Raw genomic sequence first — 13,611 nt, forward strand, 5'->3', positions numbered from 1 at the left:
GAGTTCTACCTTTTTATTTTCAGGTTGTAGCAGATTGGCATTGGTATTGGCACATAGCCAATAATAATGGGCCAAAAACCTTGGGCATAACAGACTGTTTATACTATACAGACCTTCCCACTGGCTGACTATTACATTAAATTCTTTACAGCCTCCTATTCAGAGTCTGGTTTAGAATTTTTAGAATCCTGGTTTTGTTGTTGTTTACTGTTAACCTTGCATCAGAAACTTTTCCTCGTACACTTTATTGGCCGTTTGAGGTCAACCTGCTGGTGACTCAATTGGAAATGTCTGACTTTAGAAGATCACGGGGGGCAACCAAATGCGTCATTATGCTTGCTTTTGTTCAGGCTGGACATCTCATTTAAGGCGGAACAGGTGCAGCCTAGCCTCAGGTCACACCTTTGTAAGCCAGTTGGGATACAGCTAACATGTCTCTCTCTCCCTTACTCACACTTACATACTGCTTTGAATCACACAGACCTCATTCTCACTCTCTTCTTTAGGCGGGCCGCCCCCTCAGCTGAATTCTCAGTGGACCGGAGTCGTCACCTCATGTCCTTCCTGACCATGTTGGGGCCCAGTCCAGACTGGAATGTGGGTATGTCTGCTGAGGACTTGTGTACTAAGGAGTGTGGTTGGGTCCAGAAGGTTGTCCAGGACCTGATCCCCTGGGATGCAGGCACTGACAGCGGAGTGACGTATGAGGTCAGTCAGAACATTGAAACATTTTGATATTAATTACAAAATGAAAGTAGTTTATTGAAAAACATTATGTCACTTCAGTAAATTGCTTCTAAATCCAAACTCAATAATGTTTCCTCTTTATATTATGTGTGCTTCTGTTGTGTACAATGACTGATTCTATCTTTTTAAAGTATTCCTAGGGTGGAGCATTAATGCTATTCATTTCCAGGTGTTTTGGTGAAGAAAGCACACACTTTTAGAGTTGTATTGAAAATTGTAGTTATCTGAAAGGCCTATAGACCTTGAGAGTGCCTTAGTACAGACTTATTGAAATGAAGATTTGACACATTACTTGTCAGTTGTCACTGAAATATTTTGTGAAACAGCCTTTTCAAATGTATCAAATTTAAAATGTTCCAAGTGATCATTATTTTAGTTTAAAAACTAGGGGGAAAAGAGAGTCTATATCATCATCATCATCATCATCATCATCATCATCATCATCGTCATCATCATCGTCATCATGCAACGAAAACAAAAATGTTCCTTTGAATGTGTGACTCAACTCAGGTTACAACCCCACAATGCCACAGCAATCACAGCCTTCTTCAAAGTGCTATTCTGTCCACCTTTTACCCCCTGGATCACCTTCCTCTTCACTCTCATCACTAGCTGAGTCTTCCCTTCACACTTGCGTTTTGACCTTGTCCTTGCGCCAACCTTTTCCTCTTCATCTGCCTGTCTGCTCACATTCACAATCACTCCCTTTCTCACCTCCTCACATACTGCCAGTTTGCAACAATTTAAGTGTCATCACCCATTCAATTCTCCTTTAACAGCCTTCAACACCTTCCCCTCGCTCCCTCACCCTGAGTTACTGCATTCTCAGTGTCTCCAGTCAGCACCAACATATTAGGCTGTGGGTGTGCATGTTTAACCAAACTCTATGACGACGTGTGAAACCTGTGGCTGATCCCTTGAAGCTCACCGATGAACTCACTGAATTGCGCTCTCTGGTTTGTTTTGGTCGGCCCAAGGAATAATTTCACTCCTCATCTCTCTCTCTCTCTCTCTCTCTCTCTCTGTCGCTCTCGCTCTCGCTCTCTCTCTCTCACGCACGCACACACACCCACTCCTTTGTACACCACGCCTGTCCCTGCACACGGACTAAATCAAACTGCACTGTAAGGGCAAGTCAAGCATATTGAGGAACTTTGAGTTTGTCGTCTTTTTAACTCGGACTACAATGACACTGTTATGAGACTGAAAGGAGCTCTCAAAAAGTCTGTTCACACTGGTATTTCATATTTTTTTCCACAGCAAACAGCTTAAGCTTGCCATCTGCCGTCTGATGCATACACTTTTGGACAACTCCATAATCCTTCAAAACAGCAAAAATGTGTCTGTAAAACCTTCTGTAAACTGAAGGTGCAAAATTTGAATTGTATACAGCTGAGGATTTCAAACTTTGAGGTGTGCCTGCCCCGTGAGGAAGAGATACTCTGTTATGTCTAAGGGACAACAACAGGAAATTAGTTATTGTAGTATGACCAGTTGATTTGGTCATTTTATCAACACAGTCAGCAAATGGAGCTGCAGCAGTGGCCATGACACACAACTCACAAATGCAATTTTGGTACTTTTAAACACTATTCTTGAAGTGAGGTGGGAATTTGGCTCTCTGTTACAAAATTGTTAAAGGCACAGGCCCAATGCCATTACTTTTACTGTATCTTTTAATTAGTGACCTCTCATTACCCTTCTCCCTATCTACCTCTCTCCCACAAACACAAACAGAACTGCTGTTTTTTTTCTGTTTGGTCTCAGAGGGGGGTTGAAGGATGAGCTGGCCTTCTGCTGCCAGACAGCCTCTGGCGGTGGTGCTTCTATCAACCCCATGCTGGAAGACCTTTGCTGTTGACTAATAAGAGCATCTTCCTTATACAATAAAGCGCTCCTTCCCAGCTGCTTTCCAACTTTGTGACTTGTCCTTTGTATGACTTGTGCAACTTTGAGTGACTTTGTGCTCATTGTAATGGATTTTTCAAAAAGAATCCTGACAGGGTGCTATTTTTGAAATCCTAAAGAGCCACAGCTTTGTGTTTTTTTTTCTCTTCTGTCTTTCTGTGTGCTTCTTTTAGTCTCCCAACAAGCCCATTGAGCCCAAGGACAAGATCCGTCCCCTGACGAGTCTGGATCATCCACAAAGCCCTTTCTATGACCCTGAAGGGGGCGCCATCACTCCAGTGGCCAGGGTGATGGTGGAACGCATTGCCAGAAAGGTTTGTCTGTTTTACCAGTCAGCTATTTGTAATAACTTGACCATCATCAGTGTCAATTATTCTTAAGCAAATAAAAATGACACAAAGCATAAAAAATATAATTAAAACATGTATGGCTGGTATTACAATTCCTCTCTATGAAATATATACTTTTTTCAATTATAATTTGATGACTGAAACATTCCCTTGGAACTCTGGCTTCAAACCAGAGAGGGATAAAAGGTTAGCAGTCCATCAGTGGCATCTAGAGGCAGCTGTGGGGAATTAATTCCATGATCCCATTTGTCATCATTTACTTACACACATGCAAACAGACTCAGTTTACACTTGCAGAATAACAGAATGCATTGACTTCAATTGTCATACAGTACTTTCCCTGTTTGTTTGATCATTTGTAAGCTTATGCTGACCATCTCATTTGCCAGCTGTCAATCTGTCATATAGCTATTTGGAACAAACAGAATGATTTAGACAGAGCAAACAGAAAAGCACCTACTGGTGTCTGTCCCAACATCACTGTGTCTCTGTGTGTCCACAGGGCGAACAGTGCAACATTGTGCCTGACAATGTGGATGACATTGTAGCAGATATTGCCCAGGAGGAGAAAGAGGAAGGTCTGGATCCTGCTCCCATTTCTCTCTCTCTCTCTCTCTCTCTCTCTCTCTCTCTCTCTCTCTCTCTGTCTCTCTCTGTGTCTCTCTGTGTCTCTGTCTCTCTCTGTCTATCTCTCATAGATATTAAAAGCATAGTTAACAGTGTAAGGCTATTATAGTATATTTATTCCCACGGCCATCTTGCAGATGATACCCCTGAGACGTGTATTTACTCCAACTGGTCTCCGTGGTCGGCCTGCAGTTCGGCCACTTGTGAAAAGGGCAAGCGGATGAGACAGAGGATGCTAAAGGCCCAGCTGGACCTTAGTGTGCCCTGCCCCCACACCCAAGATTTTGAGCCTTGCATGGGGCCTGGATGCAGTGATGAGGGTGAGTAATTATCTCAAGACTGAGAGTAACATCCACCGAGCGCCTTAATGAGCATTTTTAATCTTGATTTTTCATCATTTTAATCTTTGAGATTTGTATTGCAATGTTATGATTATTGCTTTTGTTAATGTTGTTGTTGACATTTTAAATAATTGTATTGCATTAGGCCATCAATAATACCCAAGGTACCATTATACTGCAGCAATGAAGTGAGAGCAGAAGGAGAGGCAAAGAGAGCACTTTGTTTATATGGCAGGCTTTTACATTTTTTAGTAAGTCATGTTAAATTGCATGAGGTCATTTAATATAGTTGTAAATATTAAGACAAAAATAAATTGTATCTGCTGGTTGTTCATGGTTTATTTCCTTCAAGTTTTCAACAATGTATCTATAATGAGTCATTAGATTTGACCAAAGTTTTGTCATTAGAAATAACTAATGTATTATTATGACTTAGATGATCTTTCGTCAAGCACCACAATCAAGTGGAAGTTTTCTTTTGACCAACATTTCTATGACAAGTATGGATGATTTAAATTAATCATTTCACATAGATTTTACATCAGTGAAATAAGTCCTTTATTGCTATGTTAATGACAGATTGTGCTTTTAGAGGTTAATTATGTATGCCATGTTGTACACTGTTAATTATGATTATGCAGAAATATTAAGACTCTTATGATAATATGGTGAACTTTATTGATATAGCTCATTTTAAAACTAAGTTTTAAGTCTTTGCGTTGGCTGGGTAATCTGGGCTATCAGCTGTACACTAAGGTTGCCAAACCAGGCTGAGATGAGATGATTGAAAGAAGAGCAACACTTTCTGGTTGACACCAAAGAACCTTCAGCCTATGAAGGAAGGTTAGCTGCTGTTGGAGACCTAGTGATAATCTGTTTGGATTCACAAAACAGTATCAAATACTCATACATAGGAAATATTGATTCACTTGTAATCTAGCAAAAGTAATTCATAATGAAGAAAGTCAGTTTTGTTGCATGGTGAGTTAATTCGTATCACTTAAAAGCCTGATTTTCTGTCATTATATCTATGGAGACTGTTCCTCAAAGGCAGCTTCACTTTAGGTCTCTGTCTCTCACTATTTGGTACAGTGAACAGTAGAGACAAAGATCTGATGGCTCCATCAGGGTCTAAACTGGGAGCATATAAACACTATAGCCTACCCAGGGGGCAAGTCTGTGAATATTATATTAGATTCATAGAGAAGTAATGGGATATATCCGAAGATTACTGGAAGACAATGCAAGCACTTGAGAATGGAGAAGGTGTGAGCTGTTTTCTCCGGTCCAGTTCAAACTGGCAGAAGCATTTTGGACAAACTGTGATAATTTAGACTTTCTGCAGAGACCTGAGAGAAATGCACTTAATCAGGCTGGTCATGAAAGCATGCATACACTTCTCTATATCTGGGGCAACAGAGGTCTTTGAAATGATAGTATGCTGTTTTAGTCACTTACGTTACTTATGTGCAGTTGGAAAGGTGGATCAGACTTGATACCTCCCTAATTTCTTCACTGTAATTTGCTGAAAAAGTGTAGTTAATCGTAAGGACTGTTAATCGTAAATGTAAGTGGAGTGTATTGCTATCGGGTATCAAATAATAATACATAAATCATTTTGAGGAATTAAATAACAAACCTCTTTTCAATTATAGGCTAAATTATACAAGTATACATTATACTTACATGGGCCAAATTAATTAAATTTGATTTGTACAGCCCAATATTACAAATCATAATTTTGCTTCAGAGGGCTTTACAATCTGTAGAACATAAGTCATTCTCTGTCCTTGGACTCTCACATCAGATAAGGAGAAACTTTAATGGCTGAAAAGAAGGAAAGGAAAGCAACTGAATACTGATCCCTCTCCCAGGACAGGCAGAATTGCAATGGATGTTGTTTGTGCAGAACATAATAAAATTACAACATCCTCTATCCATATGACAGAAATTGCACATATAAGGTAATAGCTGTAGTAGTAGTAGAAATTAAAGCTGCAAGCAGCATTGATCGTGGCCTTGCATATTCACGCACGTCGAGGGTACTGGCAGGACTCTGGGTGACGCGGCCACGCATTTCTGTGACCATCATACACTGCGTGCACGAGTTAAACGGTATTTCTGGTGTGTCGACTAATGGCGTAGCCTGGTCATTCTGCCAGGTCTTAAGCCTTGAATGTTTTGAGTGTACCTCTGAATACAAGCATAACTGTCACCCTGTAAAAATCGACAAAAAACTGAATGTGTGTGAGCGCGCTTCAGTGTTAGTAACATAACAGACTGTCAAAGTAAATGCAGGTCGTTTGTTTCTGCAGGTAGCTCTTACAATTACTGCTGAGTGACTCAAAGCTGGAAGAGTCGCGGAGAAATAGGAGAATGTATAGTTCCATGTGGAAAAAAAAAATCTTTTAATAAAGAAATAAGTTTAAGCCAAAAGGTGAGCCAATGTAGAATAACCTATCATACAAATTAGGCTGGGTGTAGTTTGATTTTATTAAACAAACTTCACATTGCATGAAATTACTGTACATTACGGCCTGTTCTAAAAGAAAAAAAAATACAATTTACTATTAATACTAATTAATATTAATTACTCCACGTACAAGCGCGATTTGGAAACCTTTTTTATCTAATTCCTGCTCTCCAAACATCTTTTTCTGGTTGTGTGCCCACAAACCCTTTCAATAAGTTCAGTGTTTGGGCCGCTGTAAATATAAATATAGAATCCTGCTTACATCCGTGGTTGCCAGTAGGTGGCGCTATGACTATGAGTTAGTATTGGCAAGCAGAAGTCCTAAAGTCATGACAGGCATCAAGCATGTCAAGTTTGGGAGAGTTCTGACAAAGTACAGTCGAGTTACAACATCTTGATGGATGATGGCGAACCATGTAAAATGGCCGCCACACCACATCCACGTTGTTTGATGAAACCTCAAGCTTTTAGTAACTTTTAATCATTAAGGTCTTTAGATTGTTCTGACCAAATTCTAAGCTGATCTGATTAATTCCCTAGGAGGAGTAAAGTAAAAGTACAGCACCTGGAAATGGGGAAAAAAAAAACACGAGAAATTCATACAAAATTAAAAATGGCTGACTTCCGGTTGGGTTTAGAGCATTGTCCCAAGAGACTTTTTTTGAGTTTAGATGTGATACATCTGCTTACCAAATATAATACATCTAGGTGAAAGGTACTGTGAGGGTTGCATCGTCGAAAAATATTGTAGAAATTCATACAAAATTAAAAATGGCTGACTTCCGGTTGGGTTTAGAGCATGGACCCCTAGACTTTTTTTTAAGTCTACATGTGATACACCTGCTTACCAAATTGTATACATCTAGGTGAAACGTACTGCGAGGGCTGCATCTTCGAAATATTATAGGGGGCGCTATCGAGCCGACTTGCCACTCTGAAGCATTAAAATCACATCAGATAACTACATTCAGGATTTTAAATGTGTTTGACAACTTCGGTTATGTTTTGAGTATTTTTAGCCCCTCAAAAACACTTTCGTTTTCCATGGCGAAGAATGCGTCGCCACGGCAACGGCCTTTCACAAAACAACAACCTTTGAGTAACTTTTAATCACAAAGGTCTTTCGATTGTACTGACCAAATTTGAAGTTGATTTGATTAATTCCCTAGGAGGAGTTTGTTAAAGTACAGCGCCTGGAACTTTCAAAAACGACACTAAAAAATTCATACAAAATTCAAAATGGCTGACTTCCGGTTGGGTTTAGGGCATGGCCCCAATAGACTTTTATTTAAGTCCACATGTGATACATGTGCCTAACAAATTTTGTAAATCTATGTAAAACGTACTGCGAGGGCTGCTTCTTCGAATTTTGTAGGGGGCGCTATTGCGACGAAACACACGGAGGAATTATAATAATAAACATTAAAATAACACTAGGTCCTCCGCTCTGACTACGTCGGTGCTCGGGCCCTAATGATGATATAAAACGTATTACTATGTACTAATAATACATACCCTTATTTCTACCTTACACCTGGTCTCCTCTGTCAATCATATCTTTAATCCTGGTCAAATGTACTCCCCATATAGTCCTGCAATCATTACCATTCGCTAACTTTTTGACTTCCTCATTTCCCTGGATTCCAGAGTGAGTTGGTACCCACATGAACATTATGTCTTTTATAACTAACTTTGATTTAGTAAACAATATTTATGATTTCTGTCTGATCTTGTTTTAATGCGTGACAGTGCTGGCTGTCACTACAGATGAGTTTTTTTTTTCTTGCTGCTACATCTTCCACCCACTCTAATGCTAACAGAACTGACAAATAACTCGACAGCATACACACTCAAATAATCTGCTAATGACCTCAGTCTGATGACTGGAATCATCACTGCTGCCCCTTGGCTCTGTTAGTGATTCCTTTGACGCATGTGTAAAAAGCTGCATTTATTCACTGTAATTCCTATCACTGTAATATTGCCGGGCTAGGTTGCTGTTTCATTTAGATAAATATCGACACAATTGTAGAATAGATTAATTGAAAATGCCTAAACAAAAGGTCTGTGGGTAACACAATCTTTAGAGAGTTTAATCTTTTGTTCTACGATATGAAATATGTCAGTGAATACCCCTCCTGCGAATTTTGAAGCTTTTACTTGCTTTAAAATTGGCGGTTGCTAACAAGTGGCTAAATGAGACTTCAAAAAGTCATCACACCGACTCAAATAGCACCCCGTCTCGTTGTTTATACTCGTGCTCATGCATCATGAATGCTGATTGCGTTCATGCTTCAAAAATCATAAATGTGGTGTCTTTTTATGAAGATTATCTTGCTGATCAATTTGTCTAAGTATCATAAACTGGTGTTTACCACAAAACTTATTTTCTGCAATAATCCAATGGAAAAATCTGACTGGCTTTTTGTTTAGGGAACCAGAGTGATGAGCCAATAGCAAGACAACACACCTAATTAACACCTATTACACTACAAATTCACTGTTTTGAGTTTCCTCTGCTTTAAATCATTTTGTCATTTACCAAAATTGCAAAACCTCCGGTAAAGCTTGCTGACATTTTCCTCTTTGTCATTTGACTCTTAGATGCTTCAACCTGTATGTTGTCAGAGTGGATCACCTGGTCTCCCTGTAGTTTGTCCTGCGGGATGGGCACACGGTCCCGGGAGCGTTATGTGAAGCAGTTCCCTGATGATGGCTCAGTCTGCACGATGCCCACAGAGGAGACAGAAAACTGTGTGGTCAACGAGGAATGCTGTGAGTTTTCCCTTTTCCCTGCCAAGTGTATCAGTTCATACTATATATCTAATGTAGCATTGTAGGTTTACTGTGCCTCGTCTTTCCCTCTTGGCCGTAGCTCCCAGCAGTTGTCTGGTTACAGAGTGGGGTGAATGGGATGTCTGCAGTGCCACTTGTGGTCTGGGCATGAAGAGGAGAGAGCGCATGGTGAAGATGCCTCCTGCAGATGGCTCCGTTTGTGGGGCAGAGGTGTTAGAAGTGGAGAAGTGCATGATGCCAGAATGTCGTGAGTAGCAACATTGTCAGGACCATAGCTAACCTGACACCTCCTTCACTTTTGCCTCATTAAGCAACCAGGCACAAGGGGCCAATAGCTGTAGATCCATGTGAGGAGCACTGATGAGACAGTCTTACATTTAGTATTCCTTTAGCAACTTTTTGAACTTTAATCATACAAGATTTTTGTTCAGATTTAACTCTTAAGCAATGAACTCAGAACAATACAACTTTTTAATCAGCTTTCGTCCCTTTGTCTTTCATGATTAAAATACCAGGTGCTGTTTTGCTGCTACTATTCATGATGCACTATTTCTTTTAAAAAAAATTTGTTGATTCATTTGTGTTCAAATATTTCACACATGTATGTGCTTGATGTTGATGTGACTCCTGTTGTGTACAGACACAATCCCCTGCATGCTGACTCCATGGTCTGATTGGAGCGACTGCAGTGTGACTTGCGGAAAGGGTTCGAGGACACGACAGCGTATGCTTAAGTCCCCCGTGGAGCTGGGAGAGTGTACAGAGGAGTTAGAACAGGTGGAGAAGTGTATGCTACCAGAGTGTCGTAAGTATTTTTATCTACACACCCACATACTGTACATGTATAATTCATGGAAATTTAAGATAATTCATCTTTCATCGCTGCACAAAGTGCAGAGAAAAAAAGTCAACTACCTCTTTACTGTGTACCTATTCTATTTTTGCAGTAATGTGGGGTTTGCTGGTATAAATACAAAGTAACAGTTGAGTAAATGTGCTGTATTCATATTCAAGCTTAAATTCAAACTTCAATACATGAAATGATTTGCAGCAGTGCATTGAATATGACGTACAACTTTTACATCAGAAATCTAACGTTACGAATTAATTACAAAGACATTGTGAATAAGATAAGCAAAGATTTTGAGGTTAGTCAGAGCTATACGACCTCAGTAAAATTAATTGAAAGGCGTTTGAGATCATTTGGAAACATTGTCTCCATTACATAATTTGTATGTAAATCCATGTTGTTTTAGGACTCACAGTTGTTCATATATACTCTATGTATTTATTTTTCATGTTAGTGCTTATAAGTTTACAGCAGTGTTGATGATGCTACATCAGAGCCATGTGAAATCAAATCCCAGCCGCTGGCAAACAAGAACATTTTTCTCTGTTGTATCACTGTATAATTTAAGATTAAACGCACTGATTTACCTCGACATGGATAATCCATGACAATACAGTACACTGAATCAAACCCTATATATCTATCTCCTCATAAGTTACTGTACCACTCTCATGTCTGTTTTCTACCCTGTCACATCTTCCGCTAAAACCACTTTGTTTTTGTTGAATTTGTCTCCTCAGCCATAGACTGTGTCATGTCAGAGTGGACTGAGTGGTCCGAATGCAATAAATCCTGTGGGAAGGGTCATACGATCCGGACACGCTTAGTAAAGCTTGAGTCTCAGTTTGGAGGAGACACGTGTCCTGAGACCATCCAGAGGAAGAAGTGTAAGATCAGGAAGTGCAACCGAGGACAAGCCAACAGTGACGAGAAGAAACGACGCAAGGAACAGCGTGAAAAGAGGAGGAGCAAACAGGGCAGAGCTGAGGTCGCCTCAGAGCATCCAGGTTGGTATTTCCCCTTAAATTAAGAACTATAATGCCACACAGATAATTAGAAATATGTTGAGAGAAGTATTATTGTGGTGATCTTTCTGTTTTCCTTTTCCTTGGTTTCAATCTTTAGGGTGTAAAATGAGGCCATGGTCGAGTTGGACTGAATGTACCAAGCTGTGTGGTGGAGGTATTCAAGAACGGCTCATGACAGTTAAGCAGAGGTTTAAGACTGCCCAGCTGTCCAGCTGCAAGGACAGGAAGGAGATCAGGGCGTGTAATGTGCAACCCTGCTAGGAAGGAGTAAGGGAAGGGGGGAGATGTTGAAGGGAGGGAGGGATGACTATGGGGCTGGGAACAGGACAGGGCATAGCACACTGTCACACAATGATCCAATGCACTCTGTTCAGGGCTGAAACTGCACATGCTTGAAGCTGTCTTGGTTAAATCCAGAGCTCAGGTCGGTTGTCACCAAGAGGAGATCAAATTAAAACTGGAAACTCACTGGAGAACTGTGGATTTACACTAGGCTGATTCTTCTGTGCTTTTAAGCTAGTTCTTTTGCAAGATTACTGTAAACGTGTTGTGGTATAATATATCTTGAAAAATATGATTATGAAATCGAAATTGATTTAATAATAAGATAAAGAACTATATCTTGTGGTTTCCTTAAGTAGTATAGTATATTCCAGACTTAAAAGCACAGGGGCCCAGCCATTCCAGTGTTTTATACGCCTTTAAATTGCTCAGTTGTTTCTAGGACACAAATTCCCAGTTGGCTTTTCACCCAGCTATATTGTTGTACATGTAGATGCACCACGATTGAGATCTATATGATTTTGAGCATTGTTAGAAAATGTTGTTATTTTTTGCTGTGGAATGTTTTGATAAGAATGTGTCCCAAGATTCTTACCAAAGTCTTGTGTAGATGTTTTCTATGTCTTCTCCTCCTTTTCTTTATCTCTGTTCCTCTAATATATTAATATTTTGGAATAATATCACCTTTACAATAAAAGTAATTGTGACAACTTGTCACCTGGATGTGTGTTTTTATTTTAGAGGATAAAGATGTAAGGTAGGCAGTCGAGGGTTTAAACTTCTGCTACCACTAGATGGCGACACCTAGCTTAAAACCTTTGCCTTTCATAAGGAATCTGTTCATTCCTGGGGTTGCTTGTTCCAATGTCATGCTGCACCAGCTGACTTATCCCTTAACCCCCTTACCGCTCTCCATAGATATGATAGCCACAAGGGGGCAGTGTGATGAATGGAAGCCAAATACAAAATTACAAAGGGTATTTTATTCATTTATGTATTATAATTTGGTCAGAGACTTTACTTAAGTAGAAACAGCAGTATATTTAAAGTAATAATATGTAGTACAAAAGTATTGCATCAAAATATATCGAGTATCATTAGTAAGGTTGGCCTACTTATTATGCAGAATGGCCAACTTCAGATAATTCATAATAATAATAATATTTTCAGAGTGAATCATTTTTAGTCAAAGCCAATGGAGCAAGAACATTATTTTACAATAATGAGCTTCTAGACAGAAATTGAAGAGCATTCAAAGATTATTTTTTTGTCCCCCTGCAGAGCAGGCCGTCTTACCTTAAAGGAACATCCAGTTTGGAGTGCAGTGAATTGTATGTGCATGTGCTGGCTGAGATCTTGAAAGAATCTGCCCCTACTCTCTTATGTAATAGGTGGGGGGAGGGGATGGTGTCAGGCTTTCCTTACTGTGGGGACGGGTGAAAAATTCAATACACACATCACAATGACATTCTTGTTTCTATGCCAACACAACCACACATGGGGAAACCTACACCCTTTGCATGTGTTGGAAACATAGAAGAGAGATTATTATGGTCGTGATTGAGCTGTTAAAACATAAATTGCTGCAGAGACTGTGACAAGAGGTGCAGGGGTTTAAAATTATTTAAAAAAATGGCTGAAGGATGTGTATTTGTTTATCTTTGTGTGCGATCTGCTGGGGAAACCCATTCAGCCCTGTAGTGCAGTGCAGGCTGGTGCTTATGTAGCCGTTCTGAGATCAGACTCACGTTGGAAATTCAACTCAAAGATGCAGTTTTACACTGTAGACCTTCCATGTCTCTGTGATATTATAATGAGTTTCCTCTCTCTGTGGACACATTGATGAATATTTATATTCTGGGGGAAGGCCACACTGCTGTCGTAACAAACTGAACTCTCAAACCTCTCCCTTATTTAGCCTGTTTTTCGCTGAGCTTCAAAGGTTTCAATAACTGAGAAAAATTCAGTCCATGATGTGGTGATAGAGGGACTGCCTCATGAGTTGCAGCATCTTTTAGCATCACTCATCTGACACATTACCTTTTTGATAGACTGGTTTTATTTCTGCACCTCAAATCTTTTGTGAGGAAAGATTCATGTACTGTAAGTTCCTGCTTCACCTTACTTGTTTAAAAAATGCGTCAGGCGCAACACTGTGTGGTAAAGCAGTACACAGTGGGTTTATGCATAAGAGCTTTTCCAGTATATA

General features: G+C 39.8%; 1 protein-coding gene across 2 annotated transcripts in view; it reads left to right on the plus strand.

The window, feature by feature from the left end:
• spon1a (spondin 1a) overlaps nt 1-12,191 on the plus strand; it is a 61,070-nt gene extending 48,879 nt beyond the window's left edge. For both annotated transcript variants that reach the window (XM_068731065.1, XM_068731064.1), the window contains 9 exons: nt 507-708; nt 2,829-2,969; nt 3,508-3,583; nt 3,770-3,952; nt 9,051-9,221; nt 9,322-9,489; nt 9,883-10,047; nt 10,833-11,099; nt 11,218-12,191. In XM_068731065.1, the coding sequence (XP_068587166.1) occupies nt 507-708; nt 2,829-2,969; nt 3,508-3,583; nt 3,770-3,952; nt 9,051-9,221; nt 9,322-9,489; nt 9,883-10,047; nt 10,833-11,099; nt 11,218-11,381 (1,537 nt within the window). In that variant the 3' untranslated portion in view covers nt 11,382-12,191. The remainder of the gene's footprint in view (nt 1-506; nt 709-2,828; nt 2,970-3,507; nt 3,584-3,769; nt 3,953-9,050; nt 9,222-9,321; nt 9,490-9,882; nt 10,048-10,832; nt 11,100-11,217) is intronic.
• Nucleotides 12,192-13,611: the final 1,420 nt, after the last annotated feature.

The sequence above is a fragment of the Cebidichthys violaceus genome, unplaced genomic scaffold (genome assembly GCF_023349555.1).
Source record: "Cebidichthys violaceus isolate CVI_PGR_0920_01 unplaced genomic scaffold, fCebVio1.0.p SCAF_5, whole genome shotgun sequence".
In the NCBI taxonomy this organism is placed as follows: Eukaryota; Metazoa; Chordata; class Actinopteri; order Perciformes; family Stichaeidae; genus Cebidichthys; species Cebidichthys violaceus.